Genomic DNA, 24,610 nt, shown 5'->3' on the forward strand with positions numbered 1-24,610 from the left:
ACATCTCACAGAGACAAGCCTTGTGGGCTGATGAATGTGCTTTCGGAGTCCACAGAATCACACCGCTGAGAAGGTGCCTCATTATACACTCCACCCCAACAACCTGAAAGCAAATACTGGTGAGGTACATGCTGTCTTTGTAGGCAGGAGGCAGCTATGTCACAAACGGGTCTGACACACCAAAGCCCATAACCTTGTGTACATAGAATTGTATAAGGCCGCTATGAGTACATGGAATTGTTTTCAGAATGGAGCTGGAATCAGGTTGAGGAAGGGGCCGCTTTGCAGTACTGGGACTTTATAGGTCACAAGTCAAGAGGCCTCACAAGAAGGAGGATATACAGCCAGACACAGTGGCTCATGCCTGTAATCCCAGCACTTTGGGAGGCTGAGGCAGGTGGATCATGAGGTCAGAAGTTCGAGACCAGCCTGACCAACATGGTGAAACTCCGTCTCTACTAAAAATACAAATTTAGCCAGGCATGATGGTGCACATCTGTAATCCCAGCTACTTAGGAGGTTGAGGCAGGAGAATTGCTTGAACCCGGAAGGCGGAGGTTGCAATGAGCCGAGATCACGCCACTGCACTCCAGCCTGGGCAACAGAGCAAGACTCCATCTCAAAAAAAACAGAAGGACATAAGGGATGGGTGCAAAATAAATGAGAAGAAGCCGACATGGCTTCCACCTTACTCCTCTGAGAGTTATTTCCAGCAGGGCCTTAGTTGTTGGTGACATGTGAATTCTGTGCTGAAGGTTTTATCCAAGAGCAGAAAAATCCGATTGCAAATGAGTAGCTGGTATTGAAGGACTGTTTAAGGATATTTGTATACCATTTGCAACATGATGTTTGGGCCAAAGTTGCAGATCACAGCTGCCATATCCTTGTTTCCTCACTAAATTTTCATTAAAAGCCCAGCCCCATTAGTTCCTGTGCCAGGCATAGTGACTCTCACAGATGACCATCTTTGCCCCTGACCTTATCCAGGGGAATCAGGAGAGAAATGGGTGGCACATGGAGGCAGAAAGTTGGCAGGAAAGCCAGGTGGCAGAAGTCAAGAGTAAACAAGCTGGCCAAGTATCAAGAACGGGGAAGAAAGGCAGAAATTGGGTGTGGCCACCAGCAGTAGCATCGAAATACTTGTTTGAACAGGTTCCTCGTATGATGTGAACACAGCCGTGATGTCAGCCCTCGCCCAGCTGCCATTCAGCAGGGCCAGGCCCTCTCTGAGCCTGTCTTGCCATGGCTGGAGTTATGTCCATCCCGTGATGCACCAAGGACTCTCTCCTTGACCCCAGTTCAGCAATTACATGGATCTTGGATAATGCAAGTCCTAAGGAAAAGACAGGACAGGTTAAGTGACCAGCACTAGGCGAGAGCATCTTATCACATGACGAACCACAGAAATCTAAATGTTACCAAAAAAGAGCTTCAGATGAGGGTCTCACAAGAATTTGTCTTGGCACACATAACTAGCATCTACATGCATCAATGGCTGCAATTCTAGTACAGGCAGGCATGAAGGACTGTCAGCTAGGAGAAGGGAGCAAGCCTTGGGACACAAAGATACCATGACCTCAGCATAGCCACCCAGTCAGGAAGAGGGCAAGCAAGAGGGATTCCATTAGTCTCGCTACCAGAGTGCTCACCCCCATTCTTCCCTACAAGGCTTTGGGGCAGCAGGTTTTGGAGCTGTAGGGGAGGAAAGAGGGGAGTGCAGACAACCCAGCCCTATCATCAACAGCACCTGCTCTGGGAACTGAGGAAGAAAGCAGCACCCGCAGCTTAGATGGGAGGACAGAGTAGCCCTGGGGAAGAACAGAGAGAGAAATGCAAGCCCATGGCAGTGAGGGGCGTGTGAGAGCCTTGTCCAGTAAGGATATAAGTACAAGGTGCTCCAGCATCACATTGTGGTACAGGTGTCTCTGAAGCCTCATCAAGGAGACCCCATTCCTCCTGGAGAATTATACAGCCACGTCCTCAAAGATTACATTGACCCGGCATGATGGAGACAGATGAAACCACAGTCTTTCTCTTCTTTCTTTTCCTTCCTTCCTTTTTTTCTTTCTTTCTTTCCTTCTTTCTTTCTTTCCCTTTCTCTGTCTCTCTCTTTCTCTCTTTTGATGGCATCTCACGTCTTGCTCTGTTGCCTAGGCTGGAGTACAATGGCACAGTCTTGGCTCACTGCAGCCTCTGCCTCCCGGGTTCAAATGATTCTCCTGCCTCAGCCTCTTGAGTAGCTAGGATTACAGATGCATGCCACCTGCCTGGCTAACTTTTGTATTTTCAGTAAATACAGGGTTTCACCACGTTGGTCAGGCTGGTTTCGAACTCCTGACCTTGTGATCTGCCTCGGCCTCCCAAAGTGCTGGGATTCCAGGCATGAGCCACCACACCCAACCCACAGTCTCTCTTTCAAGGACCCGCAATCTGTCTCCCCACACATCTACTCCATGCCCATCCTCCTCCCAAACTCCCAATGTCAGAGAGATACCATGGATGCTGTTGTCTCATGGTTCAATTAATCCCTGTGCCTGGTCCTTAACAACTACAGGCAGGTGGCAGATAGATGCCACCTGGGCTCAGGAACTGTACTGCAAGGGCTTGCTCCTTCCTGCCAGGCAGCTTCCCTGGGGTCCTCCCTATCATGCCTTACAACACAACTTGGATCACCTATCATCCTTAGGTCCCCAGTACTGGGGCCCTGGGGCCATTGGTTCATACTCCCTTTCCACAGGCACATCATTCCTTAGACTGCACCTCTCTCATGTCTCTGGACCCCACAGTTGCACTCCCACAGCGCTGCCACCTCCCTGCCACAGTCATCTCCCTAGACTTACTCTATGTGACTCAGCACAAGGCATCCAGAGGGTATCTGGCAAATTCAAACAGGATTCAGTACTACCCAAGACCTCTCATGCATCCCACCACCAGGGACAGCCCCAAATGCTGCTGTGAAAGTCTTGCTTCAACATTAGCTAACCAGAACCACATGTAAGTTTCAAACACTCTCTTCCACGTCTGCGCTGCACTTGCTGAGCCCTGAGCAGCCATACCCTTCCTCTCCCACTAAATCCTCATTAAAAGCCCAGCCCCATCAGTCCCTGTGCCAGGCATGATAACTATCATAAATGACCCTCACCTTATCCACCAGCAAGAACGAAACGCCCCAGACATCACCAAAACTCTGCAAAAATTCCAGCCTATCTGTGGAGTAGTGAATGAGCAGCCGTGCCATCTGAGTGTCAGCTTGTCTCAATTACTTTTATGCCTTTGTATCTGTCTACTCTTTCTACTCTGTAGTAAGCTAGAAAGATAAGAGTAGACAGGTAAGTAAGATAAGATCTTTCTACTAAAGAGCATCTCTGTACCTTTCTGTTCTTCCCCTGGAAGGCCTCCCACCTGCCAGACCGTCTTCCCCGCACACAGTCCCTTCACGGCCACTTCCCTCCCACATCTGTCTGTGATGCCCACCACCCCCACCAGGTGCCCAAGCAGGAGACCTAGTCCTGGGATCTCTTCTTTTTGGCTTTCTAATGGCACCATCATGACCTGAATCACCCTCCTACGTGTGAGCCACAGCTCCACCTCGGTCCACACAATAGCCACCCTCTCCAGTTTTCCAGGCCTGTGTGTCCATCTGCTCACTTGATGCCACCACACCTTTGCTCTCTGAAACATGTAAGACTATTAACGTGGCAAAAAAACCCAAAACTGCTGATGCCTCCAATGAAAAGCACTCCTACTACTGACTATCCCATCTCAGTTGATGGAACTAGCTAAGATTAAAATATTTATTTTCCCCCTTCTACCATGCGATAAGATTAAAACTTTAGTGTCATTCCTAACTCCTATCCTTTTCTCTCATCCTCAAAATCAGAAAATCCAGGCAGCCCTTCTTAAAAAAATGGATCCAGAATCTAACCACTTCTCACCCACTGTCCCCACCACACCGGTCCACACTGTCAACACTCACGGGTACTACTGAAGTAGTTTCCTCCAAGGTCATCCTTCTTTCTCTCACTCCCAAAGTCTGTGCTCCACTCTAAATCCAGGTGGTGCCTGTTTAGACCCAAACAGATCACCTCCTTCCTCTGATCCAAACCTAATAGACATCCAACTTCTCAGGCAGTCACATTCCAGGACTGACTCTTGCCCCATGTTGATTTTAAAAGAAGAACGGAGATCTACTGTACCCTATTCCCCGCTCAGCCACATCTCCGTGTAATTCCACGTGCTGGTAGCTTTTACTGAGATAACCTTCCGTACCTCTTCCATTTGTTGCCAGAAATAGAAACCCCTCCATACAACGCTGGGCCTGGACTCAGGAGGAGTCTAGGGTATTGCTCTCTGGACTTGGAGTTTCTTCCAGGTTCCCAAATCCAAGGGCTGAGAGGATGGCAGGCAAAGAGTTCCGGGACACGCAGTCCCAAAGATCGCACGGGTGGGGCTGGAACCAGGGTGAGCCTAGAACACCCTGCAGACCCCTGTGTATGCTCTGTGACTGCTTCTTCCGCATGGGGGCCTGTGGGCAGAAGCAGGCCACAGAAGCTGGGACCTCTTTCAATGTGCTCACACCTCCTACTTCTGCCCAGCCCCAGGGGCCAGGTGACCTTGGGCTGAATGACTAAACTCTATGCTGCCTCTTCCCAGTCTCTGTCCTGGAAAAGGGCCCAGCGTTCCTGTGCCTCACTGTCTGCATCACCCCATTCCAATCTGTTCTCCGAGTGCCTCTTGGAAAACTTTGAAACCCCTAACTCAGACCGTGTCCCTCTTCAGTTCACAACCATCTCTGGCCCCCAAAGCCCTCAGAATGAAGGTACAAGTTCACAGCCCACCAGTGCTATGTGGCTCAGCCTCATACTCCCTGTTCCCTGTGAACACAAGACAGACGCCAGGTTTCCTGAGTATCCTCCCGCCGTCCCGCTCAGTCGCACTCCAGATTCTGCACTCGCTGGTTCCCCTGCCCATCACACCAGGGATCGGAAATGGGCGCCCAAACAACAGCTCCGGGTCTGGACGCTGGGCCTGCACTGTGTACTCAGGATAGCCATCGCAACCAGAGATGCTGACTTGCATTCCCTACCCTTCACATGTTTTGCCCAGTTCAGCCTACCAGGGTAACCTCTCTCTCTCTCTATCTCGCTCTCACTCTCTCGTGTGGTATCCCATCCCCTGCGCTAGACATAAGCTCCAATAAAAGGCTGGTCTGGGACAACTCCTTTGGCCTCATGACAATTTCAGTTGCATCCAGACCCTAAGAACCTATGGTTGGTAACAACATCATTCAAGTGCTATGGATTTTGCTAACTTACAATAGCTGGGAGAAGTGATGGTTTCCTAGATAATTTCACTCGATGAAGGGAAATTTGTCTCTAACAGAATGTATCAGGGTCTGTAACTGTTGACCAAGGATAGAGTATGTATGAAAATTAGGTTGAAGTTGATCACCCTCAAAAAGTAGACCTTGGGAATCCCAGTAATGGTTGAAATGTGAATCAACAGCATCTCAATGGTAAGTAACCACATTGACAGGACAGAGGTTCTCAAAATTGTAACAGTGATATTAAAATTAGGCATACAAGAAGAACAGCTACTTTATAAGATAAATATGTTCATTTCATTCAGATTTTCAAAGGTATTAACATAACATTGTCTATGATATTCTTTACTCTGATACATGTGACCGCTTGCACTCACAGCTCTCCTGATATGGTCCTTTCTTTTTTCTTTAAAATCATACTCATAAAATTGGTCGAGATTTCAGTGAGCCATGATTGCCCCATTACACTCCAGCCTGGGCGACAGAGTGAAACCGTGTCTCATTTAAAAAAAAAAAAAAAAAAAAGGCCGGCGCGGTGGCTCACGCCTGTAATCCCAGCACTTTGGGAGGCCGAGGCGGGCAGATCACAAGGTCAAGAGATCGAGACCATACTGGTCAAAATGGTGAAACCCCGTCTCTACTAAAAATACAAAAAATTAGCTGGGCATGGTGGCACGTGCCTGTAATCCCAGCTACTCAGGAGGCTGAGGCAGGAGAATTGCCTGAACCCAGGAGGCAGAGGTTGCGGTGAGCCGAGATCGCGCCATTGCACTCCAGCCTGGGTAATAAGAGCGAAACTCTGTGTCAAAAAAAAAAAAAAAAAAAACACTCGTAAAATTGATACTTTAGGCCGGGCGCAGTGGCTCACGCCTGTAAATCTAGCACTTTGGGATGCCAAGGTGGGTGGATCACCTGAGGTCAGGAGTTCAAGACCAGCTTGGCCATCATGATGAAACCCCATCTTTAAAAAAAAAAAAAAATTGATACTTTAAAATCAATCAGTTATTTTACATGCTTTCTCAAAAATAGAAGCTTTTCAATGAAAGGATCTTTATGAAATTTATACCTTATTTTGTATCTCACATGTGACTTATGTACAAAGAAGATTTGGGACATATTTACATTCTAAATGCTGCACAAACGATTGGGTATGTCAGACAGAAAATACATACTTTCGGCCGGGCGCGGTGGCTCATGCCTGTAATCCCAGCACTTTGGGAGGCCGAGGCGGGTGGATCACGAGGTCAAGAGATCGAGACCATCCTGGTCAACATGGTGAAACCCCGTCTCTACTAAAAATACAAAAAAATTAGCTGGGCATGGTGGCGCGTGCCTGTAATCCCAGCTACTCAGGAGGCTGAGGCAGGAGAATTGCCTGAACCCAGGAGGCAGAGGATGCGGTGAGCCGAGGTCGCGCCATTGCACTCCAGCCTGGATAACAAGAGCGAAACTCCGTCTCAAAAAAAAAAAAAAAAAAAAAAAAAAAATGTTCTCAGGACTTGAGAGTTGGTGGCAATTTGAGAAAAGGAACTTTAAGGATAACAGGATGGGGCCGGGCGCTGTGGCTCGTGCCCCAACCCGCGCATTTGTGGGCGCAGCCCCAGCAGAGTTCAGGGCTCCTCCGCTTTCCCATGGGCCCAGCGGAGGATGCCGCCGAGGCTGGGTTTCACAATGGACTGGAAAGCGTTTCAGGAGGGCAGCGCCAGCCTGTCCCCGCGGGGTAGGCGGGAATTTTACAGCGGGGTTGGGGAGCAGCCACGAAACCTTGGGCACCGGGGCCAGGTGAGTCGTGGGGGCCCGCGGAGCCCGAGGTGCGGTGCAGGCTGCTGTGCGGGGAGGCGCGGGGGCAGAGGAGCCCCGGACCCTGCTGGGGCTGTGCCCGCAAGTGCGCGGGTTAGGGCTGGAGGCTGGGGGAGGCGCGGGGGCAGCCCGGGAACTGGATGAGACCTCTGAAAACCCACCAGGTGCGAAGGGAACGCCCAGGCGGAGCCAGCTACGCCGTGGATATCCCAGAAGCTGGGCCGCTGGGGACCACAGGGGTCAGGGCGACAGGACCTGGCGCCTGGAGGCCAGAAAGCCCATAGTGGCGGGCCGGTGGCTCCAGCGCTCTCTCAGACTCACCAACTGGGTGCCCACCTCCTTGGCACCCGACCCCCGCCGAGACACCTAGGTCTGGCCAGCCCCAGCGCCTACATACCTGCGAAGTCCCCGTGGCCCCAGCTATTCCGGATGCTGGCAAGTTGTTACTTTCAGGGGGTCTATGGCATCAGATTCCTCTCATTTGGTTTGTTGACAGAATTAAGTTCCATGTGGTTGTAGACCTGAGGCCTCAGTTCCTCTCCCCTACAGATCCTGAAGGTGGAATCCTCCAGAACTTGCCCCCTGCCACGCCCTTGCTCTCCTGGACTCCTTCTGTGGAACAGTCAAAGGAGGAATCCGCGTCACCTTCTGGATAGAGGCACGTTTTCAGAAAGTCATCGCCACCCGGGGAGGTCCTGCCGGTACGCTTGAGGGATTCACTGCCTGCGTGGCGGCAGGAGCCGCTCTCAGAAAGCGTCCTTTCCTGTCCTGAGTGTTCTATTACCCCTTCATGTAGCCAAGGTGCTCTCTTGTGTCCCCTTTCCCTCCCTTTCCCTTTTCCCTTCCTTCCTGTTCCACCCCATGCATTCCTTTACAAGCCTCCCTCACAATTATTTGGTAAAATATCCGTCTCCCTCCCCGCCACCAATTTTCCAGGATTAAATAAACGTATTTTGTAAAAGCAGTTTTAGGTTCACAGCAACGGTGAGCAGAAGGTAACAGAGTTTCCGTATACCCCATTTCTCTGCAATACATTCAACGTCCCCCACCATTAACATCTCCAAACAGAGTGGCACGTTTGTTATAATCAGTGAATCTACACCGACACATTGTCATCACCCAGTGTCCATAATTTAAAGTTCGCTCTCACTGTACATTCTGTGGGTTCTGGCAGAAGTATGACATGTGTCCATCATGGTGTACACAGAATAGTTTCACTTCCCTAGAGATCCTCTTAGTTCTATCTACTCATCCCTCCTTTGTGCCTTCCCACTGGCAACCACTGACCCTTTCACTATCTCCATACCTTTGCCTCTTCCAGAATGCCATGTAGTAGGAATCAGACATCATATAGCTTTTTCAGACTGGCTTCTTTCACTCAGTATATGCATTTACGTTTCCACCATGTCTTCATGACTTGATAGATTTTTCTTTGTACCGCTGAACAACATTCCATTGTCTGGATGTACCACAATTAATTTACCCATTCACCTACTACAAGGACATTTGGTTTCCTTCCAAGCTCTGCCAATGATGAATAAAGCTGCTGTAAAATTCATTTACAGGGTTTTGCATGAAACATAAATTTTCAACTCAATTGGATAAATACCAAGAGCATAATTGCTGGATTATATGTGTTTCATTTAGTGAGAAACTGTTAAATCGTCTTTCAAAGTGGTTGTACCATTTTACATTCCCACCAACAATGAAGGAGAATTCCTGTTGCTCCATATCCTTGGCAGCATTTGGTGCTTTCAGTGTTTTAAATTTTGGCCACTCTAATAGATGTGTAGTGGTATCTCATTGCTTTAATTTGCATTACCTTAAGGGCATAATGATGTTGAACATCCTTTCAAATGCTTACTTACCATCTGCCTATCGTTAGGAAGGGGTCCAGGTCTTTTGCCCATTTCAAAATTTGGTTGTTTTCTTATTGTTGAGTTTTATGAAAGTTTTTTTTTTTCTGTATCTTTAGGGTAACAGTTCATTATCAGATATGTCTTTTGCAGATATTTTCTCCCAGCTTGTCTTCTCATTGTCTTGACAGTGTATTTCATGGAACGGAAGTTTTTTATTTTAATTAAGCCAAGCTTATCAATTATTTGTTTCTTTTTTTTTCTTTTTCTCTTTTTTTCTTTTTTCTTTTGTTTATCAATTATTTCTTTCATAGATCATGCCTTTGGTGTTATATCTCAAAAGTCATCACCATTTCTAAGGTCATCGTAATTGTCTCCTATGTTATCTTCTGAGTTCTACAGTTTTGCATTTTACATTTAGGTTTATGATCCATTTTGAATTAGCTTTTATGAAGGACATATAATCTGTCTAGGCTCATGCAGTTTTTGTATGTGGATGTCTAATTGTTCTAGTAGCATTTGTTAAAAAGATCATCTTTTCTCCATTGTTTTTTCTTTGCTTCTTTGTCAAAGATTATTTGACCGTATTTTTGTGGATCTACTTCCGGGATCTTTATTCTGTTTCATGGTTCTATTTGTCTATTCTTCCAATACCATACTGTCTTCATTACTGTAACTTTATAGTAAGTCTAGAAGTCACGCAGTGGTAGTCGTCTGACTTTGTTCATCTTCAGCATTGAGCTTTTCTAGATCTTTTGCTTTTCCATATAAACTTTAAAATCACGTTGTCAGTATTCACTAACTTGCTGGGATTTTGATTGGGATTACATTGAATCTGTAGATCAAGTTGGCACAATGTCAAGTCATCCTATGTACAAATATGAATGTCTCTCCATTTATTTAGTTCATTTCTTATTTATTTCATCAGAGTCTTGTAGGTTTTCTCATATAGCTCTTGTACATATTTTGTTAGATTTGTACCTAAGCACAGTTCAGAACTATGTTGTTCAAACGTCAAGCTACTTAAGACCTCAAAACCCGAAGCGCCTCAGTCGCCCTGGAGGACGGGAGACGCAGCTTCCCAGCTCTCCCAGCCGTCTGCTCGCAGGGCGCACTCCGCCGCAGCCTTAAGGAGACTACATTACCCAGAAAGCCTTGCGTCGAGCGGCAGTACGTTGATCCGATGTAAATCCAAGACAATGACGTTTCCGTGTGGGCGTACCCCTCGGAGCAGGACTGCAGGCGTTTTCGCAGCGGTCGTTTTGGCTGCCCTCCGTTCCGTTCTATCTGTCAACCGCTCTGGTGCGCCGCGTCGGGACCGAAGTGACGGACAATGAAGGCGCGAGAGTCAGGTCTGAGAGTCGGGGGCAGGGCCGCCCGCGAGGCCGGCCTTGGGATAGCGGTGCTTGGGTTCCCGCCCGGTCGCCCGCCGCTTCCGGTCCAGCTCCGCCCGCCCACCCGGATGGCGACCGCACTGACGGACCCGGCTCCGGTGAGCGCAGCGACCTCCGGGCCTCCCCCGACCGATATGCTTAAGCCCCAAGTGAGGGGCACCTGTTCACGTCTCTGCAGCTCGGGGTCGGGGACACTGAGGCTCGCGGGTGGGGCCGCTGTTTCTGACACCCGATGTGGTGGGCAGGGGGACAAGGGATAGGACTGGCGCGTCCAGATCTCAGACGGGCGACCGAGAAGGGGCCGTTCGGGAACCTGGCCTCCGCGTCGTCACTGCAGGGAACGGCGTTTGCGAGAGATCTACCTTTACTCTGAAGGCCGCGGGAGCCATAGAGAGCTTGGGCAGACGGGAGAACCATCTGAGTTAGGATTTGAAAAATCCTCTGCAGGCTGGATGAGAACGTTGAGGCAGAGGGAGGCTGAGTATTTTTCTAAGGCCACAAAAACTGGTAAGACGCAGCACTAAGGACTGAGGCACACAGGTTAGACGGTCAACCCAAAGTTCCATGGCTCTGGGCCGGGACAAGGGCACAGGGAAGGCCTGTGTCCGTGGAGCACTGCCATGACCGCATTCCTCTGAAGCTTGCGTCTTTCCACATGTTCCCATAGGGACAGAGGTGCTTTCGGAACCTAGATAGGTAAGTGGAGGTATCTCACCCCTTCACTGGTCTGGAATGTCCCTCCCTCCCCAAACATAGGTGTTTTCTTTAGATCTGTGTTGCCATGGGACGCACCTACCATTCTCTCAGCCGTTGGTTTCGGAACCCTGGAGAATCTCTGAGCTCAGGGTCCTGAGTCCAGGCCAGTGTTTCCATTTGGGGCAGCCAGTGAAAAGAGGTGTGAAAGCTTATGATGGGAACAGGTAGGTACTAGCTTTTGGAACTCCTTGGAGATGAGGCTGAGCTGGTTCAGGGAACTGCAGGTTTCCTTAATTTCTGTGAAGTTTGGCATCCGTTGTGAGGAAGTTGGAGTTTGGGATCAGAGGACGGAGGTTTATCTAATCCAAGTGTTGACAGGATGCAGAGTAGAAAACACAGTGACCAATGGGAATGTGAAGAGATCGCTGGGATCAATGACACCAAGATCTGATGTCTCTTCTGACTTGGGGAGCTTGGGAGGAGAAGGTGTGGGGACATGGATTTTGAGTCTTCCAAAGTGAGACGGTTCATGGTTTCATCAATCCCTATTATGCTAGGGAAGTGTGACCTTTGAAGATGTGGCTGTGTACTTCTCCTGGGAGGAATGGGATCTCCTTGATGAGACTCAGAAACACCTGTACTTCGATGTGATGCTGGAGAACTTTGTGCTTACGTCCTCCCTGGGTAAGGCCCTCATACTCAACCCTTGTGCCCTGGACTAGGATCTGTGCTTGTTTTCCTCAGAGGCAGCTCTGTCCTCTGCTTCCTTCCCCAGTTCCCTGGGTAGATGTTGTGGACTGAGTGCAAGCCTACTTCCCTTATCTTCCTAGCCCAAAAGCGTCTTGGGTAAGGATTTGGGATTAGTAGTCTTAAAGTAAACCTAATAGATCCCACCTGACTTGCTTTCTCCCTGTCTGGTGACTTTCTAGGTCTATGGCACCCAGGTTTCCCACGCTTCGTGTACCTGACATTTATTTGTGCTTGACTGTGACATGAAATGTAGTTACTGTCATTGTCACTATTTACACAGACTGTTATTATAGAAACCTCCTCCAAGGTGTTTTTGTTTATTTTTAATTATAGAATATATATAATAAAATTTACCATTTTAATCATTTTCAAGTATACAGTTCACTAGCATTTAGTACATTCACATTGTTGTGCAGTCATCACCACCATCCTTCTATAGAAGTTTTTCATCTTATAAAACTGAAACTTGGCCGGGCGCGGTGGCTCACGCCTGTAATCCCAGCACTTTGGGAGGCCGAGGCGGGTGGATCACGAGGTCAAGAGATCAAGACCATCCTGGCCAACATGGTGAAACCCCGTCTCTACTAAAAATACAAAAAATAGCCGGGCATGGTGGCATGTGCCTGTGGTTCCAGCTACTCGGGAGGCTGAGGCGGAAGAATCGCTTGAACCCAGGAGGCGGAGGTTGCAGTGAGCCGAGATTGCGCCACTGCACTCCAGCCTGGTGACAGAGCAAGACTCTGTCTCAAACAAAACAAAACAAAACAAAACAAAACAAAACAAAAAACTGCAACTTTGTGCCCATTAAACAATAACTCCTCCCATCCCCTGGCAACCACCATTTTACTTTTGGTCTGTATGAATTTGTCTATTGTAAGTACCTCATATGAGTGGGATCACACAGTATTTGTTCTTTTCTTTCTGGCTTACTTCACTTAGCATAATATCTTCAAGATGTATCCTTGTTGTAATATGTATCAGAATTGCTTCTTTTTAAGGCTGAGTAATATTCTTTTATATGTATTACAGTTTGTTTATCCATTTCTTTCAGTAGACACAGGTTGTTTTCACCTTGTGGCTGCTGTGAATAATGTTACTGTGAACATGGGTGTACAGATAAGTCATCCAAATTGGTGTGAAGTGATATCTCCTTGTGGCTGTGATTTGCAGGTTACTGATACTGAGCATCTGTTCATATGCTGATTGGCTATTTGTATACCTTCAAATGATACTGTTTATTCAAGTCCTTTGCCTATTTTTAAATTGGGTTTTATTAATTATAATCAATTAGAAATATTAAATATAACTTTTTATTGCGCTGTAAGAGTTATCTGCGTGTTCTGCATATTCCCTTATAAGATGTGTGATTTGCAGATGTTTTCTCTTATTCTGTGGGTTGCCTTTTTGGTGTGTTGATAGGTTCCATTGATGCACACGTTTTTCATTTTGACAAATTCAGTTATACCGCTTTACTTTTATTGTCTGTGCTTTTTATATCATATCCAAGGAATCATTGACAGGTCCAATGTCATGAAGCTTTTTCCTTGTATTCTTCTAAGAGTTTTATGGTTTTAGTGCTTACATTCAGATCTTTGATTCGTTTTGAATTAACTTTTATATGTGGTGTCAGCTAAGGGTCCAACTTCATTCTTTCACATGTAGATACCCAGTTTTCCTAGCATATGTTGAAAAATCTGTCTTCGCCAGGTGTGGTGGCTCATGCCTGTAAACCCAGCTCTTTGGTAGGCTGAGGCAGGCGGATCATGAGGTCAAGAGATCGAGACCATCCTGGCCAACATGGTGAAACCCCGTCTCTACTAAAAATTCATAAATTAGGTGGGCGTGGTGGCGCGCGCCTGTAATCCCAGCTACTCTGAAGGTTGAGGCAGGAGAATCACTTGAACCCAAGAGGCAGAGGTTGCAGTGAGCCGAGATCACGCCACTGCACTCCAACCTGGTGACAGAGCAAGACTCCATCTCAAAAAAAAAAAAAAAAAAAAGAAAAGAAAAAATCTGTCTTCTTTCCCCATTGAGTGGTCTTGGCCTCCTGTTCAAAAATCATTTGGCCAGATAGTTGAGGGTTTATTTCTGGGATTTCTTCGAGTCCATTGGTCTATATGTGTATCTTTATGGGACTAACACACTGTTTTAATTTCCATAGCTTTGCAGTAACTTTTGAAATTACGAAGTGTAAGTCTTCCAGCTTCCATCTTCTTCAAGATTGTTATAGCTATTCTGTGTCTCTTGATATTTCACATAAATTTTAGGATGGATTTTTCTGTTTTTGCAAAATTATGTCATTTGGATTTTGATAGGTATCATATTTTCTATAGATTACTTTGGCTAATATAGACATCATAACAATATTGAGCCCTCTAGTCCATGAACATACGTGTAATGTATTTTCATTTATTAATGTTTTCTTTAATTCATTGTAGCTATTTTATTATATTTTATTTTATTTTTGAGATAGAGTCTCACTCTGTCACCCAGTCTGGAATGCAGTGGCGCAATCTCTGTTCACTGCAACCTCCACCTCCCGGGTTCAAGCGATTCTCCTGCCTCAGCCTCCTGAGTAGCTGGGATTACAGGCATGTGCCACCATGCCCAGCTAATTTTTGTATTTTTTGTAGAGACAGGGTTTCACCATGTTGGTCAGGCTAGTCTTGAACTCCTGACCTCATGATCTGCCCGCCTTGGCCTCCCAAAGTGCTGAGATCACAGGTGTGAGCCACCGCACTCAGCCCTCATTTTAGCAATATTTTGTAGTTTCCAGTGCACAAGGCTTTTACTTGTTTGGATAAGTTAATCTTTAATGTTTTATTCTTTTTGATATAAGTGGAATTGTGTACTTTTCAAATTGTTCATCATTAATGTATAGAAATGTAACTGATTTTTGCATGTTGTATTTGTATTCTATTTGCTGAGTTTGTTTATTCTAACAGTTTTTTTTGTGGAATCTTTATGGTATTTCATGTATATCATCTGTGAATGGGATAATTTCACTCCTCTTTTCCCATTTTGGTTGCTTTTCTTTCTTTTTCTTGCCTAATTGCTACATTGAACTGAAGTGCTAAAAGTGGGCGTCCTTATGTTGTTCCTTGTCTTAGAGGAAAAGCTTTCAGTCTTTCATTGTTGAGTATAATTTTAGCTGTGGGTTTTGTTTTGTTTTTGCATATGACTTTTATTATGTTAAGGTAAATTCACTCTATTCCTGGTTTGCTGAGTGTTTTCCTTACAGAAAAAGTGTTGCATATTGTCTAATGCTTTTAGTGCATCAGCTAAGGTCATTGTTTTAATTTTTTTAAAGATGGGGTCTTGCTGTGTTACACAGGTTGGTCTTAGGCTCCTGACCTCAAGCGATCCTCCTGCCTCAGAATCCCAAGTAGCTGGGATTACAGGTGCAAGCCACCACTTTGATCAGTTTTTGTTTGTTGAACTATCCTTGCATTCCAGAAATAAATTCTAGTTGTTCTTAGTGCAAAATCCTTTTAATATGCTGTTGAATTCAATTTACTAATGTTTGATTGACGGTTTTTGCGTTAATAATCATCAAGGATATTGGTCTGTAGCTTTCTTTATTTTCTTTTTGAGACAATCTCTCTCTGTCACCCAGGCTGGATTGCAGTGGTACGATCTTGGCTTATTGCAACCTCCGCTTCCAAGGTTCAAGCAATTTTCCTGCCTTAGCTTCCAGAGTAGCTGGGATTACAGGTGTGCACCATCATGCCCAGCTAATTTTTTTGTGTGTTTTTAGTACAGATGGGGTTTCACTGTGTTGGTCAAACTGTTCTCAAATGCCTAACCTTGTGATCTGCCCTCCTCAGCCTCCCAAAGTGCTAGAATTACAAGTGTGAGCCACCGCACCTGGCCCCGTAGCTTTCTTTTCTTACACTATCTTCGTGCCATTTGGAATCAGGGTAATGCTGGCCATATAGAATGAGTTAGAAGTATGTACACTACAGTTTTTGAGAGATTTTGAAAAGGATACGTGTTAGTTCTTAGTTAAGATTGGTAGAATTAATCTGTGAAGCCATCAGGTCCAGGGCTTTTCATTAAGGTTTGTCAATGTTTTTTTTTTTTTTTTTGAGATCGAGTCTTGCTCTGTCACCTAGGCTGGAGTGCAGTGGTGTGGTCTTGGCTCACTGAAACCTCGCTTTCTGAGTTCAAGCAATTCTCCTGCCTTGGCCTCCAAAGTAGCTGGGGTTACGAGCACACGCCACCCACACCTGGCTAGTTTTTGTATTTTTAATAGAGATGGAGTTTCACCATGTTGGCCAGGCTGGCCTTGAACTCCTGACCTCAGGTGATCCACCCACCTTGGCCTCCCAAAGTGCTGGGATTACAGGCGTGAGCCACTGTGCCCAGCCAGGTTTGTCAATTTTGTAACTTTTTCAAAGAAACACCTTTTAATGTTATTTTTGTTTCTATTGTTTTTCTCTTCTATATTTTATTTATCTAGGCTTTAGTCTTTATTATTTTTTTCCTGTCAGCTTTGGTTTTAGTTTTTTCTTCTTTTTATAATCTCTTAAATTGTAAAAATAGATTGTTGAGATCTTTCTTCTTCTTCTTTTTTTTTTTTTTTGAGACGAAGTCTCACTCTGTTACCAAGCTGGAGTGCAGTGGCACGATCTCAACTCACTGCCACCTCTGCCTCCTAGGTTCAAGCAATTCTCCTGCTTCAGCCTCCAGAGTAGCTGGGACTATGGGCATCACCACCATGCCCAGCTAATTTTTGTATTTTTAGTAGAGATGGGGTTTCACCATATTGGCCAGGCTGGTCTTGAACTCCTGACCTTGGATCCGCCCAACCCAGCCTCCCAAAGTGCTGGGATTACAGGCATGAGCTACCGTGCCTGGCCTCTTCTTTTTTAATGTAAGTGTTTGTAGCTACAAATTTCCCCTTTAGTACTGCTTTTACTGCATCTCAAGTTTTGGTAGGTTATTTTCATTTTCATTCATCTCTTAAGTATTTTCTAATTTCCCTTGTGATTTCTTTGTGGCACAGTTGGTTGTTCAATATTGTATTAATTTCTATAGATTTGTAAATTTTTTAGTTTCCTTCTGTTAAGAGTTTCCAACCTCATCCCATTGTGGTTGGGGAAGATACTTTTATTAGTATGAACCTTTTATTAGTATGATATGTGCTTTCTAAATCCAGTGAGGCTTAATTTATGGTCTGTCCTGGAGAATGTTCTAGGTACACATGAGGAGAATGTTCTAGGTACATGTGAGGAGAATTTTATATTCTGTTGTTGTTGGGTAGAATGCTCTTTATATATTTTTTGGAGCTAGTTGGTTGTTTAGTTCCTCTGTTTTCTCACTTCTCTCTGATTGTTCTGTCCACTGCTGAGAGTCAGATGTTGATGTCTCTAACTATGATTGTAGAACCATTCATTTCTCCCTTCAGTTCTGTCCATTTTTGCTTCATGTGTTTATATTTTGTTTTGTTTTGTTTTTTTATATAAAGACGGGGTTTCACCATATTGCTCAGGCTGGTCTTGAACTCCTGACCTCAGGTGATCCACCCACCTCAGCCTCCCAAAGAGCTGGGATTACAGGTGTGGGCCACCGTGCCCAGCTTGCTTCTTGTGTTTTGATAGTCTATTATTAGGTGCATAAATATTTATAAATGTTACATCTTCTTGCTGTATTGAACCTTTTATTAGTATATAATATCTTTTTAAATCACTTGTTACCCTTTTTGGTTTAAAGTCTGTATCGTATGATATTAGTGTAGCCTTTCTTACTCTTTTTTGCTTACTATTTGCATGGAATATCTTTTTGCCGGCTGTCACTTTCAGCTTGTTTATATCTTGGATCTAAAGCAAATCTCTTGTAGACATCATAAAGTTGGATCTTTGGTTTTGGTTTTTTTAACCCATTCTTCCAATCTTGGTCTTTTGGCATACTTTAAACCATTTACATTTAAGGTAATCACTGATGAGGAAGGGCTGACTTCTATCATTTTCTTTGTTTTCTCCATATCTTACAGCCTTATAGCTTTTTTTTAATCCTAATTCCCTGCATTACTGCTTCTTTTGGTTTTGGCTCACTTTTTTTTTTTCGGTAGTGAGACGTTTTAATTTCTTGTCATTTCCCTTGTGTACTTTTTTTTTTTAATGGAGTCTCACTCTGTCACCCAGGCTGGAGTGCAGTGGAGCGATCTCGGCTCACTGCAACCTCCACCTATTAGGTTCAAGCAGTTCTCCTGCCTCAGCCTCCTGAGTAGCTGGGATTAAGCACGCGCCACCATACTCAGCTAATTTTTGTATTTTTCGTAGAGACAGGGTTTTGCCATGTTGGCCAGGCTGGTCTCAAACTCCTGATCTCAGTTGATCCACCCATCTCAGCCTCCCAACATGCTAGGATTACAGGCGTGAGCCACCACACCCAGTTCTTATTTTTTTTATTTTTATTTTTTATGTTTTTTAAGATGCCGGTTAGCAAACACCCAGTTCTTTGTATACTTTTTGAAGCTCTTTTTGTTTATTTGTTTGTTTTTTTTGAGATGGAGTCTCACACTGTTGCCTGGGCTGGAGTGCACTGGCACAGTCTCAGCTCACTGCAACCTGTGACTCCTGGGTTCAAGTGATTCTCCTGCCTCAGCCTCCCAAGTAGCTGGGGATTACAAGCGCCTGCCACCACACCCAGCTAATTTTTTGTATTTTTAGTAGAGACGGGGTTTCACTATGTTGGCCAGGCTGGTCAAACTCCTTACCTCGTGATCTGCCTGCCTTGGCCTCCCAAAGTGCTGGGATTACAGGCGTGAGATACCACACCCAGCCCTGTAGCTCTTTTTTTTTAATGGTTACCATGGGGATCACATTTAACATCCTAAAGTTACAACCTTCTAACTTGAATTTATACAAACTTAACTTCTTTAACTTTCCTGTGTTCTTTTTTTGTGCCGAGTTTTTCTGGGCCAGTGTTACTTGGTGACATGTCCTGTCTTTCCCTTAGGACTTAACATCATCCTGGTCTCATGTAGTTGCTCAACTAGGGCTAGGGGAAGTGTCCTCTGTTCTTCACAGGATGTTCATGACTCCAGCCTCAGCAAGATGGGATTAGAGAGGGCCTGACCCAGATGAATGCACTTGGGAAAAGGCATGTCATCAGGTCTGTGTTTAAATTGCACCAGGAACCTGTCCTGTTTGACTTGTTTTGATGCTATTGCCAGAAACACCTCAATTCGACCTTCTCGTCTTCATTCTTAACAGTTTACAAACTTGTTATTTCTACCACTTGTCTCATTTTTATTTTGGCTTCTAGCTAGGGCTAATCCTCACTTCTCTGGACTCTTTATCCCACCTGTTCTTCACAGTGTTCCTTCTGTAGTGTTCTCTAACATTATTGGGTCCTGAAGTGTGCATATCTCCCTTAATCGTCCCTGAACACCAGTTCCTGTTCAGTGAGATTTTCCTGGGCCTGGACATACACTTCACAGCATCACTTGTCACCAGCAGATATGATCTCACTAAAAGCTATTATCAGAGGAATTCATTGTACAACACGCCTCTTAATTCTGGGCTATACCTTATCCTTGTGCACTGTACCTGGTAGGGCCTACCCTATTCAATGACCTTAGGGACCAGTAATGCACAACAGCTGCTTCCTCAGCCTGACCCCCCAACTCACTTTTCCTGAAAATAGGCCCATGTTACTGGTTCTTTGCTGTGATTGATATGTATTTGCGATTGCATTGCCTCCTCCTAATAAAGGTAACATGTACTTCACCGTGACCTCTTTACTTTTAGGTTATTGGCGTGGATTAGAGCGTGAGGAAGCACCTTCCTCATCAGTGGGTACAGACATTCCACAGAGAATTTCTGTAAAAGGAGTGCCACAGTTCAGAACTTCCAAAGAAGGTTCATCTTCTCAGACTGCCTACTCCTGTGAGATATGTGGCTTGGCTGAACACCAAGGAACAAATGGTGGGCAGAAACTGCACACATGTGGAGAACAATTCTACATCAGTGCAAATCTTCAGCAGCAGCAGAGGCAGCACGTTAAAGAAGCACCTTTCGGAAGTTATGTGGACTCAGCCTCATTTACAAAGAGCTGCACAGTCCATGTGTCAGAGAAGCCCTTCACCTGCAGGGAGATTGAGAAAGACTTCCTGGCCAACATCAGGTTTCTCCATCAAGAGGCCACTCAAACAGCGGAGAAGCCAAATAACAGTAACAAGTGTGGGGTGGCCTTTTACAGTGGAAAAAGTCATCACAACTGGGGAAAATGCAATAAAGCCTTTAGCCACACAGACACACTTGTTCAGGACCAGAGAATCCTCACTAGAGAAGGGCTTTTTGAGTGCAACAAATGTGGGAAAGCATGTACACGAAGATGTAATCTTGTTCAGCACCAGAAAGTCCACAGTGAAGAAAGGCCTTATGAATGCAATGAATGTGGAAAATTCTTTACCTACTACTCCAGTTTCATTATACATCAGAGAGTTCACACTGGAGAAAGGCCTTTTGAGTGCCCTGAATGTGGGAAATCCTTTAGTCAGATCTATAGCCTCAATAGCCATAGGAAAGTTCACACTGGAGAAAGGCCTTACGAATGTGGGGAATGTGGGAAATCTTTTAGCCAACGGTCTAACCTCATGCAGCATCGCAGAGTTCACACTGGTGAAAGGCCTTATGAATGCAGCGAATGTGGGAAATCTTTTAGCCAAAACTTCAGCCTCATTTACCACCAGAGAGTTCACACTGGAGAAAGGCCTCATGAGTGCAATGAATGTGGGAAATCCTTTAGCCGAAGCTCCAGCCTCATTCACCACCGGAGACTTCACACTGGAGAAAGACCCTATGAATGCAGTAAATGTGGGAAATCATTTAAGCAAAGCTCCAGCTTCAGTTCACATCGGAAAGTCCACACAGGGGAAAGGCCTTATGTGTGTGGGGAATGTGGGAAATCCTTTAGCCATAGTTCCAACCTTAAGAACCACCAGAGAGTTCACACTGGAGAAAGGCCTGTTGAGTGCAGTGAATGTAGCAAATCCTTTAGCTGTAAATCTAACCTCATTAAACACCTGAGAGTTCACACTGGAGAAAGGCCTTATGAATGCAGTGAATGTGGGAAATCCTTTAGCCAAAGTTCTAGCCTCATTCAACACCGGAGAGTACACACTGGTAAAAGGCCTTATCAGTGCAGTGAATGTGGGAAATCCTTTGGTTGCAAATCTGTTCTCATTCAACACCAGAGAGTTCACACTGGAGAAACGCCTTAGCTGTACTGAGAATATGCAGTTGTCTTTTAGTGTAATTATACTGGAGGAGTGCACATATTTTTTGAGAGAGACATGTACCTGAATTGGAAGCCCCCAACATCTGAAGATACACAGTGGGCAAATTCCCCTTAAGTTCCAGGTATGTGTTACACTTTCTCACCTGCCATTTATGGCTCTTGCCTTTTATGTCACTGACAGTTTCTGAGGCAAAAGCCATATCACGTCTATCACCTATGAGGTCCACACAGTGTACATCATTTATCACCTTAACTTGCTCAAAAAAGCAGACTTCTATTTCTCCCTACTTGCTAGAAGAAATCATGAATAGTCTTAGTCTTCCTGTCTGAGAAGTTAGATAACTTGACTCAACTTTGTGCCAGAGAACCCAATATGAGTGTTGTTGGCAGCCTGCCAAGAAGGACTATCATTTTCAGGATATGTTGGTTTCATGTGACACCTCCATGGATTGTTTTTTTCCAGCCTCTAAGTCACCAACTTGGGAACTGCTTATGTCACCTTGCTTTGTTTTTTACAATAATAAAGGCATTATTATTTAAGCTACCTTTATCTTGGTGTTTTATTCACTGTTGTAGTTCCAAAACAGAACTGAGCCGTGCCAGCTTTACAGAGAAAACACCTTTGGAGGGGGAGTTGTCACATTATTTGTATGCCTCAGAGACGACAGTATAATAGAAAAATACAGCTGTCTTTCCAGTTTTTGCCTAATTTGAATTTGAATTATTGCCCAAGGCTCTCCAGGAAATACTGCAGGGTTTTACGGTCTTAATTTGTGGACTGGATGCCGGGATTTTTTGTGGGCTCAAAAGACACCCTGAGGAAGTGGGAAATTGTTGTGACAAACTCCAGTGCTTCTGGGAACAAGGTGAATTTTGTTCTTGTCCACGGGGGTTATTACATAATAACCAGCACTGTTGAGGCAGTCTACCCCAGGTCCTGCCAAGGAGCCAAGTGCCCCAGTACAGTTTAGTAGGCTACTGTCTCTGTAAAATGGGGGAACCATAATTAGTATGGAAACCAATTGTGTGGATTAGTAGGGAGTGATGGAGACTGCAGCAAACTAAATGGAATATGCCGCTTGTAATATGTTCTAGTAATTTTGCAGGATCAGTGAGTACAGACATTCTCAGAATTTCCAGGCATGTGTACTTGTTGTAGCTGAGGTGACTGTCAAAAATGACAATCTAAAGGTTTTGTGTATTCCAATAGCCTTTCTGGGATGTCCACCTCAAGGTCATTGCTGCATGGGTAAGGCAAACAAGCATAGAAAAAAGGGGTGGGGGGGTGTCCTTCCAGGAATGTGGCTTTGTAACCTACCATCATCCTGTGAATAAATTCAAAACAGTTTCATTGATTACCAATATTTGCTGCCCACTGAGGCAAGGTGTCCTTCCAAGGTCATCAGGAAAGAAATAGAGTTAATGTAAGGTTACCAAACCTAGTCAAAAACACATCATGTCATCATTATTACAATGAACGTATCAGTCACCTCTGATGTACCTCAGGCCTTTTTCTAATCTCCCCCTCCCCTCTCTGGCCCTCAAGGCAATCATTGATTTATACCTTCATTTATAATAGGTTTGCTTGTATTTTCTATGATTTTCTATGATTTGATTTATAAAATGTCTTTTTTTCTCCATTTTCATTCATGATGCATAATTATTTTGAGATTCTTCAATGAAGCTTATATGAGTTGTTCATTCTTATTGCTGAGTGGTACATTTTTTATGGATATAATATTTGTTATCCATTTGTTTATGAGCATTTAGGTTATATCTAGTTTTGGCTATTGCAAATAAAGCTGCTACAAATGTACAGTTCTTCATATGTATAGTTGTTCACTTCTGCAGTGCCTGAGACACAGGATAAGTGAATGTTTGACTTATTAAGAAATGGCCAAACTGATCTAAAATGGCTGTTTGCTGTTGCTTACCTACTAGGAATGTATGAGAATTCCAGCTTTTCCACATCCTTGCCAGTAGTTGGTATGGTCTGTCTTTTAGAATTTACCCTTTTAATAAGTGTGCAGTAGTTTTAATTGCAGTTCCCTAAGGATCCATGATGTTGAATATATTTTCACGTGTTTATTTGCCAACTGTATGTCTTCTTTGATAAAATGTCTGTTCATATATTTTGTCTGTTAGGAATTGTGTCTGTTTCCCTTTTCATCAACAAATAACTAATTTTTATTCCACAATTATTTTCATGTTATGCACAGTATAATTACCACATACACCACACACTTTTAAATTTAATCTATATTATTCACATATTCTCTCTCACTTTCTTAAGTTTAGACACTTAGTAATACAGTATATCAAGCTATGGTTTATAGTGTTTGCCAGTTTCTCTGGTGTAAAACTCCCCATTGCGGCCTATATCAAACGCCAACTTGGGGTTGGGAAGAGCTGCAGAAACATACCATTTCCACAATAGTGATCCATGCTGAAATTCACTGCTAAGTAAATTTATTTGCAACTCTTCTACCTGCAAATAGCCTCTAGAGTGTAGATAATAAAACATAGTAAAATTATTAGGAAGTGACAAGTTTTGGAGTTTTTTTTCCCCATGTCTCGCAAAACAACTGAACTCAGTCATCCAAGGTTGGCCACCCTGTTTAAGGATCTTATGTGTGGCCATGCTGCTGTCCTCAGAAGTGCAAAAACTCACCCTCTATCAACACATTACCATTGCATCTTCTCATAACCTACAAGAATTCATGAGCCATTGCACCCTTCTTTCCCTCCCACTATCTTACTTACAACAAATACACACCTTCTACATAAACAACCCTCTAATCACCTACCAAAGATGTAAAGTTCTCAACGCAGCCACCCTCCTCCCTATAAGTGCCTCTGATTCTGAACTCTTACTCCTGCGTGGACCTTTTAGATTCCCTTTCCTCCCCTTTCCAACACATATCAGAGACCTCCTTACAGAGGATGCCTACATGGTTCATTAATAGGAGCTCTTTCATTTTTTATTTTATTTTATTTATTTATTTTTTACCTTTTTTTTTCTTTTTTTAATCTTTTTCCCAGCTTCCAGGAGATGGGAGCTCTTTTTTTTTTTTTGAGACGGAGTTTCACTCTTGTTACCCAGGCTGGAGTGCAATGGCGCGATCTCGGCTCACCAAAACCTCTGCCTCCTGGGTTCAGGCAAGTCTCCTGCCTCAGCCTCCTGAGTAGCTGGGACTACAGGCACGTGCCACCATGCCCAGCTAATTTTTTGTATTTTTAGTAGAGACAGGGTTTCACCATGTTGACCAGGATGGTCTCGATCTCTTGATCTCGTGATCCACCCGCCTCGGCCTCCCAAAGTGCTGGGATTACAGGCGTGAGCCACCACGCCCGGCTTATATTTTTTAAAGCAAGTAAAAATATATAAAAGGACGGAGTGCTAACAGAAAAGGGATTGAACTGATAGTGTATGCAATTTTCTTCTGCTATACCTTTGTCTTTTTACAAATCTAAATATTTTACATAATTTTTTTTTTTTTCGAGACGGAGTTTCGCTCTTGTTACCCAGGCTAGAGTGCAAT

The 24,610-nt window shown here is 44.5% G+C and overlaps 2 protein-coding genes across 4 annotated transcripts; both read left to right on the forward strand.

The window, feature by feature from the left end:
* The window catches only part of ZSCAN4 (zinc finger and SCAN domain containing 4), a 103,203-nt gene that overhangs the window by 58,990 nt on the left and 19,603 nt on the right, over positions 1-24,610 (forward strand).
* On the forward strand, positions 10,420-22,884 carry ZNF211 (zinc finger protein 211). 4 transcript variants are annotated; one of them, XM_012473091.2, is made up of 3 exons: positions 10,420-10,471; positions 11,627-11,753; positions 19,577-22,884. In XM_012473091.2, the coding sequence occupies exons 1-3, from the start codon at positions 10,442-10,444 to the stop codon at positions 21,049-21,051; spliced, it is 1,632 nt and encodes a 543-aa protein (XP_012328514.2). In that variant the 5' UTR covers positions 10,420-10,441; the 3' UTR covers positions 21,052-22,884. The 4 variants fall into 4 exon arrangements, with proteins under 4 accessions (XP_012328514.2, XP_012328515.2, XP_064223462.1 ...); XM_012473092.2 differs by lacking the exon at positions 10,420-10,471 and adding an exon at positions 10,585-11,293; XM_064367392.1 differs by lacking the exon at positions 10,420-10,471 and adding an exon at positions 10,585-11,069 and having other exon boundaries at positions 11,143-11,753.

Source organism: Aotus nancymaae, unplaced genomic scaffold (assembly GCF_030222135.1).
Source record: "Aotus nancymaae isolate 86718 unplaced genomic scaffold, 86718_ANA_hifiasm-v0.15.2.pri h1tg000069l, whole genome shotgun sequence".
NCBI classification, from domain to species: Eukaryota; Metazoa; Chordata; class Mammalia; order Primates; family Aotidae; genus Aotus; species Aotus nancymaae.

Excerpts from the sequence above, each read along its gene's own strand:
- ZNF211 (XM_012473091.2), top strand. The coding sequence starts at position 10,442 with ATGGCGACCGCACTGACGGACCCGGCTCCG. Across the intron at positions 10,472-11,626 it reads CACTGACGGACCCGGCTCCG|GGAAGTGTGACCTTTGAAGA; the intron begins GTGAGCGCAGCG and ends CTATTATGCTAG. Across the intron at positions 11,754-19,576 it reads TGTGCTTACGTCCTCCCTGG|GTTATTGGCGTGGATTAGAG; the intron begins GTAAGGCCCTCA and ends CTTTACTTTTAG.